This window comes from Oryctolagus cuniculus, chromosome 14, assembly GCF_051225735.1.
Source record: "Oryctolagus cuniculus isolate XC-2025 breed Fujian yellow rabbit chromosome 14, ASM5122573v1, whole genome shotgun sequence".
In the NCBI taxonomy this organism is placed as follows: Eukaryota; Metazoa; Chordata; class Mammalia; order Lagomorpha; family Leporidae; genus Oryctolagus; species Oryctolagus cuniculus.
The window spans coordinates 17025695-17047510 of NC_142880.1; the positions used below are offsets into that span (position 1 = coordinate 17025695).

The 21816-nt window shown below is 41.5% G+C and overlaps 1 protein-coding gene across 10 annotated transcripts in view; it reads right to left on the reverse strand.

Annotated features, from left to right (window-relative positions):
• Positions 1–21816, reverse strand: part of KIAA0825 (KIAA0825 ortholog) — a 443996-nt gene that overhangs the window by 263989 nt on the left and 158191 nt on the right. For all 10 annotated transcript variants that reach the window (XR_016220532.1, XM_017344597.4, XM_017344595.4 and 7 more), the window contains one exon: positions 12903–13013. Coding sequence is in view for 9 of the 10 variants with exons in the window: in XM_017344597.4 (XP_017200086.4) it covers positions 12903–13013 (111 nt within the window). In the remaining variant the exon portion in view is untranslated. The remainder of the gene's footprint in view (positions 1–12902; positions 13014–21816) is intronic.

The window sequence follows — 21816 nt, forward strand, 5'->3', positions numbered from 1 at the left end:
TAGTGGGAAAGTTCTATTTTTCAGTATGGAGGTTCCATTCAAGCTCCTAACTGAGGCTAACATGTATTTTTTTTTTTTTGACCTGAAATCAAATTTGTGGTCTCATAGGTGATTCCCAAATTGTAGCCAAGCCATTCAAGGTATCTAGGGACTGATTTCAACTAGATGGTTTCTGGCTTGGATTACGGGGCCAAATTTATATCAGAGTTAAGTTACATGACTCAGAGAACAAAGGCAAGGGCATAGCTAAAAAGAAGATGAGGGTAAAAGCCTTATTGTGGGAGCACAGAAACAGAAGGCCCCGTATGATTGTTTGCCCTTGGTTTTCCATAACTTATCCTTCAAAACTTTTCTAGGAAAATAAGTAAAGACAAATATTTAAAGGAATTTTCTCCTCTTTCGTTAGGAAGATAATTTTAGGACCTGAACAAAATTGAGTGGAAAAAGATACAAAGACTTTTTATCATTTTAAGTGAATATGTGTAAATTATGTCTAGTTACAGCACTGAAAGTGTTTGCATATATTTTATCTATATAATGGGTATGGTACGTCTTCACGATATTTATAACTAAACGTGACTCAATAAGTAGAAATCAGACAGGGTTCATCTAACCATTTATATGATTTGCCTTGATTTTTTTTAAATACCTTTGTCCACTAAGGTAGACTGATGTTCCCAAAGAGTCTCATTTTTTTCAACGTTGGCTGTATCTACACTATCTGGTATACAACCTAGAGATTAGGCATCCAGCCTGAAAGGGAGGACTTGTGCTTATTTCCTGATTTTGGCAAATTAATGCTTTCATTTGGGATGATCCCACTGTCTAAAATTCACAAAGATTTTAGTACCCAAATTTCATGGCCCTAGACCCATACTTTAACATTATGCAAGATAACAATCTATTTCTAAAAATATTTAAGAATTTAATTTTAATTTTTGAAACAACATTAATCTTTGCCATCACTTTGGACTCTTACTGAAGTGCTTATGTAATGCCTGAGTCATTGAGACACTGGATACCACTAAGTCACTTAGCCACCATTTTTGAAAAGCAGAAGTTATCTCTGGAGACATGGACTATTATCGGTCCTTGTCTACCAGATAATAATCTGTTACAGGGATTTCAAGAAAGATCTCCCCTAGCCTCACACTTCTGATAAGTGAGAAAGCAGTTCAATATTCCTTCTACTTTATCACACTTGCTGTAGGCCTTTTAACATGTTTAGATAATTGATAAAATCTGCCACTTTCTGTAACACACGCCTCTTCACTAACACGACAGTTACGAATGATTGTTAGGAAGTACTTATGTGATGAAGGCCATGGTGGCACTTATGCTCATTAATCCTCAAGACTCTCCCACGAGAGTATCTCACAAGTTAAGAGAAGATGCTTCAAGATAGACGAAGGAAGCAGAGTAATGCATGCTGTTCTCGAGTAGATCAATAAGACTGTACTGTATATGTACTTCAACTTACACACCAAAGTATAAACTGAAACTGAAGCCCACATACTTGTGAACTTCCCAAGATCACAAAACTGGACATGTAAACTAACTGCATCTGTCCAGTGTGAAAATCCAATGTCATTCTTCTATTTTCCTATTGCTGGCTCATTTTCAATATTCCTATTTACATAATAAGAATAATGAACCATAATAGAAAAGGAAAGATATAAACTTAAGATATCTAAGAACAGACATTAGATGTCATAAGGTTGTCACGGGTATTTGGGGAGTAAACCAGCAGATGGGAAATTTCTGTCTCCCTGCCTTTGAAATAAAATAATATAAATATACATATTTACCAATAATTACATATTATCTATAATAAAATCATGTGCATATTTACCATATACATTATATATATCATATTTCTTATATATATGATATATAGATATCAGAAATACCTTGTTCAGCTGACATTTTCACTTCTTTTAATAACTGCATCATAGGTACTGACTTTCCCTCTAAAAATCTTTTCAAAGACCCAGCTGCTTGTACATCTACACTCTGCAGCAGCCACTATGAGTGTTGGTGTTAAAAAGCTCTCATTGTGTTGGCTGTTGGCTCCAAGCCAATGCCTGGTGCCTTATCAAGGTGTCTGTTCTTTTCCTCAGACACGTCTACTTGCATCTCAGCAGCAGCTGAGGCCAAAACTCTTTCTGTCCTCCTCCCACATGTTCTCTCCTGAGGACCCTAGAAGTCATTTCCTGATTAAGTGTGTGGTTCTCATGCTTGACATCAAAAGTTTGCACCATTTAGTATGGCACGCGTCTGTTACAATACTACTAAACTCATTTGCTTATTCTCCACTCATTCATTAACTAATATTTACTGGCTGGTTTCTATGTGCTAGACCATGGATACATGATAGTTACCAAAAACCAGTCCTAAGGAATTAAATGGAAGATACATATACAGTTTAAATGATCACACAAATGAAGAAAAAATTATAATTATGAAAACTCAGTGAAGGAAAAGCAAAGGATGCTGTTAGAAGATTAAGTAAAAAGAAGTGAATTTGTCTGGGGTTGATGATAGGCTTTCTTGCACAAATCACATTTGAGCTGAGATGTGAAGGCATGCCAGTATTACCATGTGAAGGAGGAAGACATTTAGGGAAAGGGGCAAAGATCCTGTGACAGAAAGGAACACAGCATGGCAAGGAAGCATAAAGAGGCTAATATGGGGGGCTGGTCTGGTGGCCTAATGGGCTAAGCCTCTGCCTGCAGCACCAGCATCCAATATGGGCACCAGTTCAAATCCCAGCTGCTCCTCTTCCAATCCAGCTCTCTGCTGATGGCCTGGGAAAGCAGTAGAAGATGGTCCAAGTTCTTAGGCCCCTCCCTGTACCTGCATGGGACATTTGGAAGAAGCTCCTGGCTCCTGGCTTCGGATTGGCCCAGCTCTGGCTGTTGTGGCCATTTGGAGGATGAACCAGTGGATGGAAGATTCTTCTCTCTGTCTCTAACCCTATCTCTCAAATAAATAAATAAAAATAATTTAAAAAAAAAAGGCTAATATGGAAGAGTAGAGTTCATCAATGTCAGAAGAGGTTGGAGGGTTGAGTAAAAGCCATAGGTGGGTTATGCCCATTTTTGTGTATATATATTTAAGGACAAAAGTAATTTTGTGGAAGGTTTTTAAAATAAAGAATTTGAGTTTTGAAAGTAGAGTAAAGTAGATTTGAGTTTGGTAAAATTCTGGCTGCAGTGTGAATACTGGAAATATGAAGTTGACAGTAGTCATAGAGGGATGATGATGGTTTGGACTGAGGCAAAATGGTGCTATCAATAGTCAATGTTAGGAGTTAAAATTAATGGGACTTAGTAATGAATTGGCTGTGGAGCAGAGAAAAGAAGTGTCCAGGTTTCCTTCTAAGTCCCTGGCTGCACAATTGGATGAACGTACCATTAGCTGAGACAGAGAATAAGAGATCTGTTCGGAGGGGACTCTCCTGAGTTCACTTTTCATTATGTTGAGTTCAAGTTGTCTTTGTGACCACCACGTGTAAACCTTCAGGTGTTCCATGGGTGGGCACCCATGGATATAAGGGTCTGTACCTTAGGAAAGGTTAAAACTATACAGATACTAGTTGGAAAAGGGTGCTGAAGGAATTCAGGCAGCCATAGGAATAACAGCGTTACCTAAAAAACACGCTAAAGACTTACATTCAATATTTAATCAGTAGGTGAAAGTATACGAGTCTGCAAAGAGAAGTGGCTACAGGAAAGGAAGAGGGAAACGGGAGAGTATCGCGCTGGAGGAAGCCATGAGAGCATCTCCAGACGAAGAACGCAGTGACATCATATACTGTTGTCCAGTAGACAACTCATACTGTAGGGGTACTCCACTTAAGGGACTTTGTCCCACACCACTGCCTCTCTCTTTTCTCATCATTAACACCTAGCTCAATGCCTTATACAGAGAAAACATTTGCTGAAAGAATGAATGAATGTATCTTGGTGAACTGGATAAAAGACACACATGCTCAGCATAAAATATCATAAAGACAAAGGTAACTTAATATATTTAGGGAGAATGAAAACATGTAAATCCAAAACAGATTGCATTGAGTAAAAGTAGAATAGTAATAAAAACATGGTAGGCAGAAATATGTACAACTCAGAATGGATTGGCCATGGGTCAAAACATCATGTTGCCATCAAAAAGGGAAAAGAGTAGTGTAAAATGAATGGACTGTTTATTCACACTGAATATGCTGCTTCGGTGTGTAGTTGTGACCTACTTAGCTAAGGAATATCTGGAAAAACATTTGGAAATAGTTAAATAATGTTTGAAAAGTTTTTTTTGTTTGTTTGTTTAAGAAGACTTATTTATTTACTTTGGAAATTTATATTCATTAAATAAAAGTTAAAAAATAGAAAAAAAAAAAGAAAGTTAAAAGTTACAGAGAGAGAGAAAAGAAGAGATCTACCATCTGCTGGTTCACTCTCCATATGACTACAATGGCCAGGACTGGGCTGGACTGAAACCAGGAGCCAGGAGCTTCAACCAAGACTACCACATGGGTAGCAGGGGCCCAAGAACTTAGACCATCTTCTGCTGCTTTCCCAGGCCATTAGCAGGAGCTGGATTGGAAGTGGAACAGCTGTGACACAAACCCATACCCACATAAATGCCAGTGTCACAGGCAGTGGCTTAACCCCTTACAACACAACAACGGCCCCTAGAAAATTTTTAATAAGCATCATAGAAGTAAATGTTTGGCCTGGAAGCTAACATGCCCACATCCCACACCAGAGTACCTGTGTTCAACTTCCAGCTCCAGTTCCTGATGCCAGCTTCCTGTCAATAAAGACCTGGGAGGCAGTGGTGATGGCTCAAGTAGATTCCTACCACCCATGTGGGAGACCTGGGTAGAGTTCTTGATTTCATTTTTGCCCCCTCCCAGTTTTAGCAGGCCTTTGGGGAGTGAACCAGCAGATGGGACTTCTGTCTATCTATCTGTCTTATCTCTCTCACTGTCTCTCAAATAAATATTTTTTGCAAAGCATTAAATAAAATATACTATAATTGGTTAAGATTGTATTCTTTCATGCACATTTGTATGTAAGCACAGTATGTGGTCATAGTATTAACACTGAGATTTAATATATTTTCCACATTTCTCAGGGAGAGGGAGAAGGAGAGGGAGACGGAGAGATATAAAGATCATCCATCTACTGGTTCACTTCCCAAATGCCCACAATAGCTAGGGCTGGGCCAGGCCAAAACCAGGAATCTGGAACTCAGTCCAGGTTTCCTATGTGAGTAGAAGGTTCAGGCGCTTGGGCCACCATTTCTTGTTTCCCAGGATGCTCATAAGCAAGATGGTAGAATCAGAAGCAGAGCCAGTACTTGAACCCAGGCATTCTGATATGAATATCAGCATCCCAAGTGGAGCCTTGACCGCTGCATCAAACGTTCTTCATTTCATGTCCTTCTCCTCATTTTTTCTTCTTGTTCACCTGTTTTTAATTAATTGCCTTTATTTATATTGCTAAAAGCTGACAAACCCCTTATGAAACCATGTATAGGGATAAATAAATAAGCAAACAGATGAATCAGTGACTAATATCCTCCCTAGAGTCCCCTCTCCTCTCAGCGTTCCCCTTTCCAAACCCATACACCTAACTTATTTTTAGTTTGTCATCATCCAACCCATACATGTCCCTGCACAGTTTGCTCTAGTTGTTGAAGTGAAGAATGGGGTTTTGAATAACTTTAGGGTAAAAACACACACAGACACAGCTGACTCAGGTGAATAAAATAGATGGAAAGCTGGTTTTTTATTTTAGGTCACATGATGGTGGCCCAAGAATCCCTGTTGCCATGTCTGACAAACACAAATCAATAATTTGAGTTACTTTGAAATTACTTTCATAGCTGCCTTGGGTTCCTCTGAGAATACCACTGTTCTGAGCACGTTGGATTATAAATTACACGGATCATGTCTTTCTAAACAGATCATGTGGACCTGGAAATGACAGCATACGGCATGCCACTGGGCTGGCGAGCGTTGGGGTGCTGGGAGAGAATCTGCATGGAGAATTTTTTAAAGCAAAGGAGAGAGCTAAAGGTTTTCTAGGAGATAGAACCACATAAATAAAGGTATGAAGCTGATAATAAGAAACAAATCAAAGTTAAAAAGATGGAATAATGTAGTCGTAAGCACATGCGAGGTAACTGACTGAACTGGAGAGGATAAAACTATTGGATGTCCCAGGAAAGAAGCAAAGAGAGAAAATGATGTCCAGACAGAAGCTGCTGTAGATTTCTGAGCAGAGAGAGACATATGAAAACAGGATTTTAAACATGTTGATAGTAAAATGGATTAAGGTGGTTCTGAGAGAACTTTGGAGAAAAAAGTCAACATAATATTACAGGAATTGGAATGGGAATGGGAATAGGTGAATAAAAGCTCAACATAGAATCCAGGTAGTTACCAGTATTTAAGCTCAATGACACTTCTGTTAGAAAAGACTCCAGGCATGGAGGGTGAGAGAAGAGGCAAGGAAGGGTCAGCTGAGGACATCATATTGGTTTCTAGTAGTACAGTGGGCCATTCAAGAAATATGGGCAGCAGTGGGCATTCAGTCTAGCAGCTACGACGTCTGTGTCCACATCAGAGTACCTGGGTTTGATTTCCCACCCTGTATCTTGCCTCCAGCTTCCTGTAATGCAGACCCGGGGAGGCAGCAGCGATGGTTTAAGTAATTAGGTTCCAGTCGCCCACATGGGAGACTTGAATTATGTTCCTGGCTCCTGATGTTGGTCCTAGGTATTTGGGGAGTGAACCAGCAGATGAGAGCTAGCTCTCTCTCAGTCTCCCCCACTCCCTTAAATCAATCAATCAATAAATCCATCCATCCATCCATCCATCTATCCAGAAAAGAAACGTGAACAGATGGACATAACTCGTCTAACGTGGGGGTAATTGCTCAGAGCTAGAAATGCACAGTCACTGATCCTTTGTGCAGAGGTTGTACGTTAAGTCACGTGAACAAAGAGTAGCAACAACAAGAAGATGGGCTTCCTTTTACTTTTTTAAAAAATTTCCTTTTATCTTAATGAAATTAAACTGTATCCATATGATGTTTGGGAACATGGAGAAAATTACATTTTTACAGATAAAAATGACAATTTATTACCTACCATTCTCAAATTAAAACTATATACCCTTTCAACATTTGTGTTTGTTTTTCCATTGTTTTGTTTTGCTCCATATATAGTGAAATGCCCTAGTTCAACACTTCATTCTGGCTTGTCATGTGGCTATTTTAAAACTGGTTTGTCAAATATATGGTACAGTAGAACCTTTATTTCTTCGTTTTACTTTTATAGTGTTTACTTCAAAAAGTTGGCAGAAAATGGAATAGAAAGATAAGTTTATTCTTGTGCCAAAAAATTGAAATTTACGTATAGTTTTTTTAATAATACACACTTTCCATGAACTTTTTGAAGGCTCTTTGTAATGCTTTGATGGACATCTTTACATACAAAACTTTTGTTGGTGTCTCTGATTAATTTCTTGTGGTTGAATCCTATAAGTGAAATTACTGGGCAAACGCCTTTAAGTTTTTGATACATATGACCAAATTGCCCTCAAGAAAGCCTGAATTAAAATTGCCTTTCCATTGTGGGCTTAATAGTCACCTTATGTTCTTTTTTTTTTTTTTTAAAGATTTATTTATTTATTTTTTATTTATTTAAAAGGCAGAGTTATAGAGAGGAAGAGGCAGAGAGAGAGGGAGAGAGAGAGAGAGCAAGCTTCCATTCGCTGGTTCTTTACCCAGATGGCCACAACAGCTGGAGCTGCGCCGATCCGAAGCCAAGGGTCAGGAGCTTCTTCCAGGTCTCTCACATGGGTGCAGGGGCCCAAGGACTCGGGCTACCTTCTACTGCTTTCCCAGGCCCTAGCAGAGAGCTGGATCAGAAGTGGAGCAGCCAGGACTTGAACTGGCACGCATATGGGATGCCAGTACTGCACATGGCGGTTTTACCTGCTATACCACAGTGCCAGCCCCGACCCTTATGTTCTAATCTTTGTGTAGGACAGAAGCAGAGAGAAAGAAATACATTTCTGCACTGATGTTAGATACAGAAAAGAGAAAGAAGTTAACTGTAAGAATTCTTTGAGAGTTTAACCCATTTTCATGTTGACTTCCTAGACTTCTAGCTTTATTGAGCTGAACAGGCCTAGAGAAGGAAGTCTAGATGTTCCACCAGTAAAAACAGATGAAAGCAAATGCGATAATAAACTGGAGAACAAATATGGTTAGACACTTAGAAACTCATCAAAATGATACAAGCCATTTGTTAACTCACACAGTAAAAGATTCAGTTGTTTGATTTGTTATTTTTGCACTAATGAGCATTAAAGAGTTGCCTATTTAATTCTTAATGAGACAGAAGTATATTCACATGCAAGATGATGAGGCATTGAGATGACTGTGTGTGGAGGGTAGTCCATTCCAGGAAATCACTCATAGGAGTTTATTAGAGATGTTGACATTTTTCTCTGTACGGAAGTACAGGCATACCTCGGAGATACTGCAGTTAGGTTCCCAGTGCATATAGAAGTTATGTTTACAAAACAATGTAGTCTTTTTTTTTAAAAATTTTTTTTGACAGGCAGAGTGGACAGTGAGAGAGAGAGACAGAGAGAAAGGTCTACCTTTGCCGTTGGTTCATTCTCCAATGGCCGCTGCGGCCGGCGCGCTGCGGCCGGCGCACCGCGCTGATCCGATGGCAGGGGCCAGGTGCTTTTTCCTGGTCTCCCATGCGGGTGCAGGGCCCAAGCACTTGGGCCATCCTCCACTGCACTCCCTGGCCACAGCAGAGAGCTGGCCTGCAAGAGGGGCAACCGGGACAGAATCCGGCGCCCCGACCGGGACTAGAACCCGGTGTGCCAGCACCGCAAGGCGGAGGATTAGCCTAGTGAGCCGTGGCGCCAGCCAAACAATGTAGTCTTACAAGTATGCAGCAAAATCATATCCGAAAAAACGATGTTCATACCCTCATTTAAAAATACTTCATCGCTAAAAATCACTAACAATCATCTAAGACTTTGGCAAGATGTAGCTTTGTTGCTGGTGTGTAGGGTCTTGCTTTGATGTTGACTGATCATGGAGGTGGTTGATGAAGGCTGGGGTGGTCGGAGCAATTACAAAATAAGATATTGCCAAACTGATGAAAATTCATTTTATGAAAGATTTCTCTGCAGAGTGTGATGCTGTTTGACAGCATTTTACCCACAAAGAAACTCTCTCAAATTTGAAGTTAATCCTCTCAAAGCGGCCACTGCTGTATCAAAGAGGTCTATCCATATCCTAAATCCTTTGTCGTCATTTCGACGATGTTCACTGCATCTTCACCAAGAGTAGTTTCCATCTTAAGAAAACACTGTTTTGGGGCCAGTACTTGTGGTGTAGCGGGTCAAGCTGCCACCTGCAGTGCTGGCATCCCATATGGGCACCAGTTCAAGTCCTGGCTGCTTCTTATCTAGTTCTCTGCTATTGTGCCTGGGAAAGCAATGGAAAGTGGTCCAGGCTCTGGCCTTTGTGGCCATTTGGGGAGTGAACCAGTGGATGGAAGATCTCTCTCTCTGATTCTGCCTCTCTGTAACTCTGCTTTTCAAATAAATAAAATAAATCTTTTTTTAAAAAAAAAAGGGAAGAAAGAAAACACTGTTTTTCCTTATCCAAAAGAAGCAACTCCTCATCTGTTAAAATTTTACCAAGAGATTGCAGCAATTCACTGATACTTTTAGGCACCACAAGTATTCTACTTCTCTGGTTATTTTTATCTACTTGTGTGACTGCCTCGACTGAAGTACTGAACCGTTCCAAGTCATCCAAGAGAGCTGGAATCAACGTCTACCAAACTCCTCTTAATGTTGATATTCATATTTTGATTTCCTCCTGTGAATCATGATTGTTCTTAAGAATGGTGCTTACTAGAAAGTTTTTCATTTACTTGGCCCATATTTATTGGATGAATCGCTATGGCAGATAGAGCCTTACAGAATGGAATTCTTGAAAGTCAAATTACTCCTTGATACATGGACTGCAGAACGGATGCTATGTAAGGAGGCATGAAAACAACATCAAATAATTGCACATTTCCAACAGCGCTCTGGAGAGACCAAGTGTATTGGCAAGGAGTAATAATGTTTTGAAAGGGACCCCTTTTTTTTTTTTTGGTCTGAGACTTAAAATATTCAGTAAACTATCTTGTAAATGGATGTGCTGTCATGCAGCTGTATGGTTTTGTTTGCGGGCACAGGTAGAGTAGATTTAGTATAATTCTTAAGGATTATTGGAAAGGTAAGTGAGCATTGGCTTCAGCTTAAAGTCACCAGCTGTATTAGCCTTTAATAAGAGAATTCTTTGTTAAGGGCTAATATTCTTTGTAGCTTTCAAGTCAGGTATTGACTTTTCCTCTCTCACTATGAACCTCCTGGATTGAATCCCTTCCAATAGAAAGCTGTTTCACTCTGTTTTTTAGTGTAGCCACCTCTGTATATTATCTTCTTCTTTTTTTAAGGTGAGCAAATTTCATGTATTTCATATATACAGATTTAGTAGCATAGTAATACTTCCCATAGTAAGACCCTCCCTCCTGCTCATCCTCCCACCCCCTCCTTCCTTTCTTATTCCTTCTTTCAACTTTTACAATGACATACTTTCAGTTTATTTTATACTCATAAGATTAACACTATACTATGTAAAGAATTTAACAAATAGCAAGAAGAAAAAAACCTGTTCCTCAACAGTAGAGACAAGGACTGTAAACAACATGGAATCTCAAAATGTCAATTTTACTCATGTATGTTAAGTTTGTCTTTTTGGGACTGGGTTATTTCACTAAGGATAATGGCTTCCAGTTGCATCCATTTTTTTTTTTTTTTCAAAAGACAGGATTTCTTTCTTTCTTTTTTTTTAATGGCTGATAGTATTCTACAGTCTATATATACCACAATTTCTTTATCTGGTCATCAGCTGATGGACATTTTGGTTGATGCCGTATCTTAGCTATTGTGAATTGAGCTATAGTAAACATCAGGGTACGGATAGGATAACTCTTCCATATGCTGATATCCGTGATCTCAAATCGATCTTCTGGATAAGTTGCTCTATCTTCTACATCAGTACTTGCTGTTTCACTTTGCACTTTTATGTTATGGCGATTGTTTCTCCCTTAAACCTCATGAACCAACCTCTTCTAGCTTCACTTTTCTTCTGTGCTTCCTTTCAGCCTTATTAGGACTGAAGAGAGTTAGGGCCTTGCTCTGGACCAATCTTTGGCTTACGAGAATGTTGGGGTCGGTTTGATCTTCTCTCCAGACCGCTATAACTTTCTTCTCAGCAATAAGGTTGTTTCAGTTTGTCATTCTCGTGTTCACTGGAGCAGCATTTTGGATTTCCTTCAAGACCTTTTCCTTTGCATTCCCAACTTGGCTATTGGGCACAAGAGGCCCCCTTCCGGTCTGTCTGGCCCTCTGACATACTTTCCTCACTGAGCTTAATCATCTCTAGCTTTTTTTTTTTTTTTTAAGTGAGAGACTTACATTTTTCCTTTCACTAGACCACTTAGAGGCCATCGTAAGGTTATTAGTTGGCCAAATTCCAATACTGCTGTGTCTCAGAGAATAGGAAGAACCAAAGAGAGGGAGAGAACCAGGGGCAGAGCTGATGAGGGGAGCAGTCAAAACACACGTAACATTTACACATTAAGTTCATCGTCATACCTGGGCACAGTTTGTGGTATCTCAAACCAGTTACAATGATAATATTAAAGATCAGTGATCACAGATCACCATAACAAAAAAACCAAACAGTTTGAAATACTGTGAGAATTCTCAAGACGTGACACAGAGACACAAGGCAAGCACACACTATCGGAAAAATGGCACTTTTCAAAGCAGCATTGCCACAGAGCTACAGTGTGTAAAAAACGCAGTATCTGTGAACTGCAGCAAAGCAACTAAAAATGAAATGAACTATCTCGGTCCTAACAACATGCTGAGAGCCTTGAAGGCACGGTCTCTGAGTCCTTAATTTTGGATCCTCCATCACCAACACGGGGACCAGAGTACAGTAGGCAAGCAGCATATGTTTGTTATATCTGGAGGGGTTTTTGGTGTGAGGTTTTCACATACTCGATTTATGGGTGGGACTCCTGTTCCTCAAAAGAGAAAGTCAGTTAACTTAGATGGTGAAATCACTGATAGTATGTCTCCAAGATGAATCAGAATGTATGTGGATTAACAATATCTCCTGTAGCTATGTATGATATTTTTACTTTCAGATACCAAAGAAGGGTATTTTCCAATGATATATTCCAGAAAGAATCAAACTGTCATTTTATATAATGCCACAAAATGTCATCTAATAACTCTGGAAGTACATTTCATAATTTAAATGATTTCTCTTGTTTTTAAATAATGGCAAATGAAAATGAAAGATCTGATTCATAATTTTACAAGCTACTCTTCTCTCAACTTCTGTCTAAGGCTATGAGTTAGTTGTATATATCACCCAGTTTTGCAGACTATATTTGATAATTAGTTGGAGAGCTGTCAAAATCCCCAGTCATAGATAAAGAAAGAGGCCGTTTAAAATCATTAAGCAACTAGCTAAAACAGAGTTAAATTTCAAAAATTCCATTTTCCATTCTATCATTAAACCTGTGAGTTATTGAAATGATTATGGGGTTTGTGTCTTGGGTTCTTGAGCTAGAAAATGAGAAATAATAATCTTTTCTAACCGGCCAGTGGTGAAAAGTTGTTAAGTTCCTTTTGTAAATTACATTTACATCCATGAAGAAAAGTTTCTATTAAACTTTAAAAGCAATTATAGCATTACAGCTAGTGTAGCATTAGAGGTACTCACCTTAGTAAAGAAGGGTAGAAATGTGAAATGCAAGAAACCCAGTGTAATGGTTGGTTGAAAACTGATTTTAAGGAATCTGAAGCAGACTCATCCATGCCATCCTGAAAAGTCCTAAGGAAACACAAACAATTATTTCAGAATACACAGAAAATATAAAGATCATTGAAATACAGCTTGATTTTTACTTAGTATCAGCTAATGATTTTTACACAAAATGGTATGGTGCCAGAATGCACAATGCACTCCATTTGTTTGGGATTTATGTTGATAGGTGACTCAGGGATCTAGTGGACAAGTCTAGAGAGCCATGAGCAACAGGAGTTGAGACTTGGGATCTTTGTGAAGTATTTTCTTTTTTTTTTTTTAAAGATTTATTTATTTATTTGAAAGGTAGAGTTACACAGAGAGAGGAGAGGCAGAGAGAGAGAAAGGTCTTCCGTCCGCTGGTTCACTTCCCAGATGGCCACAACGGTCAGAGCTGCGCCAATCCGAAGCCAGGAGCCAGGAGCTTCTTCCGGGTCTCCCACACGGATGCAGGGGCCCAAGGACTTGGGCCATCTTGTACTGCTTTCCCAGGCCATAGCAGAGAACTGGATCGGAAGAGAAGCAGGCGGGACTAGAACCAGCGCTCATATGGGATGCCGGCGCTTAGGGCCAGGGCTTCAGGCCACAGCACCAGCCCCTCTGAAGTACTTTGTAACAATCCTTATACTTGAAGAAGGTGAAATAATACCATTATCATTTAATTAAAAAAAAACCCCATATTATAAAATTTGTCAAAAACAAATGCATAAAGGATAGTACAAAGAATGTCATTTATGTTTCTTATAAGAAGTAGTATTATTATACCCCATTGGATACTCCTCAATCTGGATCTAATAAATGTCAATGTTTTGTCATATTTGCTTCATCAACATAAAATGTTTAGCATTAAATAATTCTTTTTCATCTTTGAAGTTATTTACAAATGCTAAATAGCTAATGCAAATTTAAAATTAATTTTATATACTCCTAAGGGTCTAGAGAGGGGTTGGAAATAAGAATTCAACTGCAAAATACATGCCTGTGGATTGTTCAAAATTACAATAATTCAGCTAGGATATCTGGTGTACAACTGTCTTTTGGAAGTGACTGAAACTTTTCTAGGTTGGCTCCAATTTAGCTATAAATCTTGACATAAGGATTTACTGCATAAAATTCTTATATACTCTGGCTATATAGAAATTTTATAATAACAGGTATATCTATAAATCGTATATATTTGCATATATGGAATTATAAGTGAGGACTAGGGACACTTTGGAAATGGAAGTCTTTGAACTGTTACCATCTCTGTCTACATATAATAGAGGCGCAATTGCGTCTTTTGGTACTTCTTTATTTTTACTATATCATCATCTCCTTGAAAACCATTTCCCCCCCACTAAATTTCTGGTCATAGTAAAGTCCTTCAATAAGTTTCCATGTTGGTCTATAATATCTTCATTCCATGCCTTCTACTGTATGAGCTACAAGGGTTGCTCTTACGAAGCTAAGTCAGGTGCCAGGATATGCTTTTCTACGGAGCTTGGACTTGGTAACAGCATGAGGACTCCCTGAAGAGTTTATTGCACAAGACTGACACTAACAGTTTTACATGTTAGAAAAATCACTTCAGCAGCAGTGAAGCAAGTGGACTAGAGGGATCAAGACTGGAAAGGCAATAATGAAGACAATACTGCAGGAGACCAGTCAGAAGAGAAGAGCCTACACCAAGGTAAGAAGCACAGGAGATAGTAAGTAGGAAACAAATGAAAAAAAAAAATGTTACAGTAATAGTTTTAATGTTATTCAACCCCTAATGATGTGGAGTTGGATACAGCATAAGGGTGAAGATAGAAGGGGGAACTTAAGGGGGATGGGTATTTGGTGTAGGGATTAAGACACCATTTGAGACACTCATATCCCATATTGGAGTACCTGGGTTTGATTCCTGGTGCCAGCTTCGTATTCTAGCTTCCTGCTAATGTGCACCCTGGGAGTCAGTAGGTGATGGTGCAAATGGTTGGATCCCTGCCACCCATATGAGAAACCCAGGTTTAATTTCATGCTTCTGACTTCTGTGTGGCCCAGCCCTGGCTGTTGTAGAGATCTAGGGAGAGAACCAGCAGATGGGAAATCTGTCTCTCTGTCTCTTAAATAATAATAAAAAATAATAATAAAATAAGAGGGAAGTTAAGGAAAATGGAGAACCTTGGATGATTCTCTGTTGTTGTAAAGCCATTGCAGAGGGGTTGTGAGCCGGCGCCGTGGCTCAATAGGCTAATCCTCCACCTTGCGGCGCCGGCACACCGGGTTCTAGTCCCGGTCGGGGCACCGGATTCTGTCCCGGTAGCCCCTCTTCCAGGCCAGCTCTCTGCTATGGCCAGGGAGTGCAGTGGAGGATGGCCCAGGTGCTTGGGCCCTGCACCCCATGGGAGACCAGGAAAAGCACCTGGCTCCTGGCTCCTGCCAGGATCAGCGCGGTGCGCCGGCTGCAGCGGCGGCCATTGGAGGGTGAACCAACGGCAAAGGAAGACCTTTCTCTCTGTCTCTCTCTCACTGTCCACTCTGCCTGTCAAAAAAAAAAAAAAAAAAAAAAAAAAAAAAAAAAAAGCCATTGCAGAGGGGTTGTGCTGCAGATATTTGAAGTACATACAAAGACAGGCATCCGGCCGGCGCCATGGCTCACATGGCTAATCCTCCGCCTACTGGCGCCGGAACACCGGGTTCTAGTCCCGGTCGGAGCGCCAGATTCTGTCCCGGTTGCTCCTCTTCCTGTCCAGCTCTCTGCTGTGGCCCAGGAGGGCAGTGGAGGATGGCCCAAGTGCTTGGGCCCTGCACCCGCATGGAAGATCAGGAGGAAGCACCTGGCTCCTGCCTTTGGATCAGTGTGCCGGCCATAGCAGCCATTTGGGGGGTGAACCAACGGAAGGAAGCCCTTTCTCTCTGTCTCTCTCTCTCTCACTGTCTAACTCTCCCTGCCAAAAAAAAGAAAAAAAAAAAAAGACAGGCATCCAATAAGAATTTTGGATGATCTCAACATCTGATTTGAAGATATGAACATGGAAGTCATCAGTGTAATGGTGAAGCCATGGGAATCGGTGAATTTACACAAAGAAAGAGCATGATGAAAATATGGTGAATGACAAAATCATGGAATAAATAGGGAAGCCAAGGGAAGAGATGACGGCTAACAATGTGAAAAGTTGCAGAGAGGACAAGAGAAAAAGAATACACTGGAGTTAGCAATAGTTATGTACGATGACCTTGTCCATGCGGCATAGCATGAAGGCAGAAGTGCAATGGGGACTGCAGTCTCTTCTAGGAGGGAAACACAAAAGGAGGAATGAAAGAGCAATGTTTTTTAACACAAGAGATTCTTGGGGTGGGAACCAGATGATAGAAAATTTAAGACAACAGTGGGCAAACATGAGTGGGGATCAAAGTAATGATTAAGAATGGATGTCAGGCCGGCGCCGCGGCTCACTAGGCTAATCCTCCGCTTGCGGCGCCGGCACACTGGGTTCTAGTCCCAGTTGGGGCGCCGGATTCTGTCCCGGTTGCCCCTCTTCCTGTCCAGCTCTCTGTTGTGGCCAGGGAGTGCAGTGGAGGATGGCCCAAGTGCTTGGGCCCTGCATCTGCGTGGGAGACCAGGAGGAAGCACCTGGCTCTGGCTTCGGATCAGCGCAGTGCGCTGGCTGCAGCACACTGGCCGCAGCATGCCGGCCGCAGCGGTCATGGTGGGTGTGTGTGTGAACCAATGGTAAAGGAAGACCTTTCTCTCTCTCTCTCACTGTCCACTCTGCCTGTCAAAAAAAAAAAAAAAAAAAAAGAATGGATGTCAGAGGTGAGTGTGTGGTGCAGCAGTTAAGATGCAACTTGGAACATCCGCCTCTCAGGTTGAAGTGCGTGGGTTTGAGTTCTGGCTCTGCTTCCAGTTCCAGCTTCCTGCTTATGCACACCCTGGAAGTCAGATGGTGATTGCTCAAGTAATTGGGTCCCTACCAGCCATGTGGGTCCAAATCCTGACCTCAGCCTGGCCCAGTCTGGGCCATTGCATTTGGGGAGTGAACAAGCAGACAGGATATAAGATTCTCTCTTCCTTTTCAAATAAAATAAATAAAAATATTCTTAAAAGTAATTTGCCAAAAAAAAAAAAGGATGAGAGAAGTCAAAATGCATTCATGATAGTCAGGGTTTTCCCAGAGAAACACAGAGGCATGGACATTGCTACCAAGCAGTAGGATCGGCAAGTGCAGGGGGTTGACCAAAGCTGAGAGAATGGAAGAAGGAGCTGCCCAAAGAGTGGGACTGTCAACAGGCACAAAAGAAGAGCTGCGTAGCATTTTCCAGCAGTGGACAAAGTCCAAGGGGCCAAGAAAGTGAGGGTGCAGGGGAGGAACACACAACAATAGAGAGCTAAGAGGAGAATGCTGGTATAAGGAGACTGGAGAAGCAGCAAGTGGTCTAGAGAGAAAGATTCAATGGATGGGATTGGCTGGGAGAAAAGGATGGTACAAGAGATGCCAGGCTCGATGAAAAGGCAGGAGGGACTGGAGGAAGTAGACGGGCAGTTCCATAGCCCATGCCTACATTCTCACCTAAGTCTTTCAACACTTTGCATAAATCCCCACGTATGCCGGTGCCGCAGCTCACTAGGCTAATCTTCCGCCTACCGGGTTCTAGTCCCGGTCGGAGCGCCAGATTCTGTCCCGGTTGCTCCTCTTCCTGTCCAGCTCTCTGCTGTGGCCCGGGAGTGCAGTGGAGGATGGCCCAAGTGCTTGGGCCCTGCACCCGCATGGGAGACCAGGAGAAGCACCTGGCTCCTGGCTTTGGATCAGCACGGTGCGCTGGCCGCAGCACACCGGCCGCAACGGCCATTGGAGGAGGGGGTGAACCAATGGTAAAGGAAGACCTTTTTCTCTGTCTCTTTCTCTCACTGTCCACTCTGCCTGTCAAAAAAAAAAATCTCCATATATCCAGTTATGTGGGGCCTGCCTCATTCTCCCAGAATGAATACCTCCCTTGGACTGTCCATTCTGTCAAGTTCAGCCAGCTCCATGGATTGTTCTACCTGGAACCTTCTCTAATAAGCCTTCTCTGATGGCCCCATCTAAAGCATATCCTTCATCCATCTCACCACCTCTTTATGCCCCTTATTTTGTTTTGTTTCTTCCTAGGACTTAATTGTACCTCTAGTACTTTTATATTTCCATAACCCAAGGGTCAGGTCACTGAAGGTCATTCACAGGTTTGGGCCCCTGCAGGAGCCAGCCAGCCTGGGTATGTCTCTTGGGTGCACTTTTTATTGAGTGTGTAATGTCTTCTGGCAATTTATTTAGCCTCTGTTTTCTCTCATTTTCAAAATGCAGATTAATAATAACAATTACATTAAAGTTAGTGTGAGGATAATGTGAGAGAATGCATCTAAAGGTTTACCAAATGTCTCTCATATGTGACAAGGGCTCAACAAATGTAAGATACCGGCCGGCGCCACAGCTCACTGGGCTAATCCTCCGCCTGCTGTGTTGGCACCCTGGGTTCTAGTCCTGGACGGGGTGCCGGATTCTGTCCCGGTTGCTCCTCTTCCAGTCCGGCTCTTTGCTGTGGCCAGGGAGTGCAGTGGAGGATGGCCCAGATCCTTGGGCCCTGCACCCACATGAGAGACCGGGAGGAGGCACCTGGCTCCTGGCCTCGGATCGGCTCAGTGTGCTGGCCACAACGTGCCGGCCGTGGCAGCCACTTGAGGGGTGAACCAACGGAAAAAGGAAGACCTTTCTCTCTGTCTCTCTTTCTCTCACTGTCTAACTCTGCCTGTCAAAAAAAATAATAAAGTAAGATACCAGTGTGATAACAACAGGTGCAAACAGTTCTTAAGATCATCTGATGACTGTGTCAAAACTGACATGAAATTCTTAACAGTCTAAATGGCTCCCTGGATACAGTTTTATCCCCAAGACTAGAAAAAAGTTATGAAGTATCTAATAATAATGCCATGGTTATCCAGTGTGAAATTTCTTAGACTACAAACCACTGGCTGTGTGGTATTTGCCAGAACATTTCTGCCAGTAACCCCAACTCCTCTACTCCACTGACAGTTTCTCAGCTGGACTGGTAAGAGTAAGGCTATTTGGCTGGAAGAGAGTAATGGCAGATGTTAATGGTCTCAGAGGGGGTTGGATCTATATGAGCATTTAATTCCACAGCAAGATCCCAAATTAGTTTCATTATTCTGGAGAGTCTAACAGGGTGAAAATGGGCCCACAAGCCTCACTGGGGGAATGAAATTATGAGCTAGCTATTAGATAACCTCTAATGATGTTTTGGTATACAGTTAAAAAGAGAGGATGCATTAAATAATTCATACTGGAGACTAAAATACAATACTAGAAGCCATAGCAATGTTATTCTCCATGAGACCTAAAAGAATTGGGGGATGGTAAACTTAAAGGCACCTCTGGAAAAAAAAAAAAAGTCTGCAAACTGAAGTGGTAATACATTTAGTTACAACCCCAAATTATGACTGCAATATAGCTTTGCTTAAAGGGTAAGAAGGGAATTTGGGAAAACTTCTTGCCTTTGTTCTTCTCCTTCAACATTGCTTAGCCCATGGCCCTTCCCTCTCACAAAGAACCCATTCTTGGTAGTGGGTTGGGGGGAGGGATGAAAAGGAGGGCAGATCACACCATGTTTCAGCACCCAATCCTAGATTCCTTCTCTTTTGTTTCTGCTGATCAGCACTTATGGTGCCCTCTTTCCTTCTTTCCTGAACAAAACTGATCTGCTCCTCATGCAGTCAGCTGCTAGAAGGAAGTGAATCAAATGCACGTCAAGTGGGCACAACTGAAAAGCTGAAAGGATTTAGCTGGGTTTATACTTCTCTTGGGCCACCCTGCTTTTGGCTGGCCTCTCAGAAGAAATGGGTCTCATACCATGCTGCTAATGGAATAAACCACCCCAGGGAACTAAGGAGGCCCCAAGATGTAAGCTCTATGGGGGCAGAGGGATCAGGTCAGTCTCTTTGTGTCATCTGTGCCAACCACAGTGGCTGGGCCATTGGAGGTGCTCAAAAATACCAAGAAAAGGCACTTCTATTTCCCATCCAGCTTCCTGCAAATGGCCTGGAAAAAGCAGCAGAAGATGGCCCAAGTGTTTGGGCCCCTGTCACCCACGTGGGAGACCCAGTTGAAGCTCTTGTCTCCAGGTTTGGCCTGCTCTACCGCTGTCCATTGTTGCCAACTGGGGGGTGAACCAATGGATGGACGCTCGCTCGCTCTCTCTCTCTCTCTCTCTTATTCTCTCTCTGCAACTTTGACTTTCAAAATCAGTAAAGTAAATTAAAAAAAAAACACCATGAGAAGATCATAACTTTAGAAGAATCAGTTTGAAACTGAATTTTTAAGATGGCCCTGGAATACTTGGGATAACTAAGGATATGTAAGCCTTTCTCTTGGTCCTACAATTACAAGCAACTATCAATAGGCAGAATAACCAAACTTGACTTGCTTCAAGGTTTGAACAGAATTCTAAATCACTGCTTTGCTTTCAAAAATCATTGTCACTCCTGGGGCTATAAGTTGTTTGGTAAATGTTAGTAAGGGAGAGAGATCAAGATACGATGCTTGGAACAAAAATTGTTTTCCCACATTTCTGTTGCTCTGTAACCTAAATTTCTCAGGATGAAAATAACTCTTTGAAATTAGAAAATGATGATCTGGGGTTAGAAAATGACTGGCATAATGCGTGATCCGTATGAAGTCCATAGTTAAAACACAGGGTGAAAAAAAAAAAAGGAAATAAGGAGTAGAAGGTATCATTAGATCCTGCTGAGTGGGAAGAAGGACGAATTGGGATGGAGGGGCTGTGAAGAGCAGGCATGGGGGAACCGGAGCCAAGGGGCTCCTAAGAAGAGGACATCAGGTGGAAAGAGAAGACCAGGCACCAGGGTGCAGCAGGAAACAGGCAGCTAAAGATTCAGGCTTTGGAGAAAGCCTGTGACTGGCTTTCTTCCTGTGTTCTGTCTTACTAGCATCACACGCAAAGCTGTTTGATTCTGTGTTTTTTAAAAATAGTGTCTAGAAAATAAATGAGTATGTAAGTAAATAAAAATAGTGTCTGGAGAGAGGTGGACAGTGGGAGTCACTGAATCTAAATGAAATGACTAAGACAAGAAACTGCACCTTCTGGGATATTTTGCATTCTGTCAGACATTGTCCTTTCTTTTTTACATTTTACATTTGTATTTTTATTTCCAACCTGTATTCATTCTTCAAAATTTTTATTGAGCTATATAATTCACGTGCCACAAAATTTACCCTTTTAACGTGTGTGATTACATGGTTTCTTTCATCAATATCTAAGTTTAGAACATGTCATATTCTCAAAAGAAATCCGATACCTATTAACAGTCACTCCATTCCTACTTTAATTTCTGACAATCATTCATCCATCTTCTGTCTCTATAGTTTTGCCTATTTCTAATACACAGAATGGAACAATATTTGGACTCTTGTGTCTGGCTCTTTTCACTTAGCATAATGATTTTGAAAACCATCTGTATTGTAGTATGTATTAGTATTCATGTTTAGTGCTGAATAATATTCTGCTATGTGTATAGGTCACATTTTGTTTACATACTGACCAACTGATGGACATTTGGGTTGCTTCCAATTTCTGCCATTATGAAAAATGCTGGGGCCGGTGCTGAGGCATGGCGGGTGAGGCCACTGCCTGCAGTGCTGGCATCCCATATGGGTACTGGTTCAAGTCCCGGCTGCTCCACTTCCAATCCAGCTCTCTGCTATGGCCTAAGAAAGCAGTGGAAGATGGCCCAAGTCCTTGGGCCCCTGCCCCCAAGTGAGAGACCCGCAAGAAGCTCCTGGCTCCTGGCTTC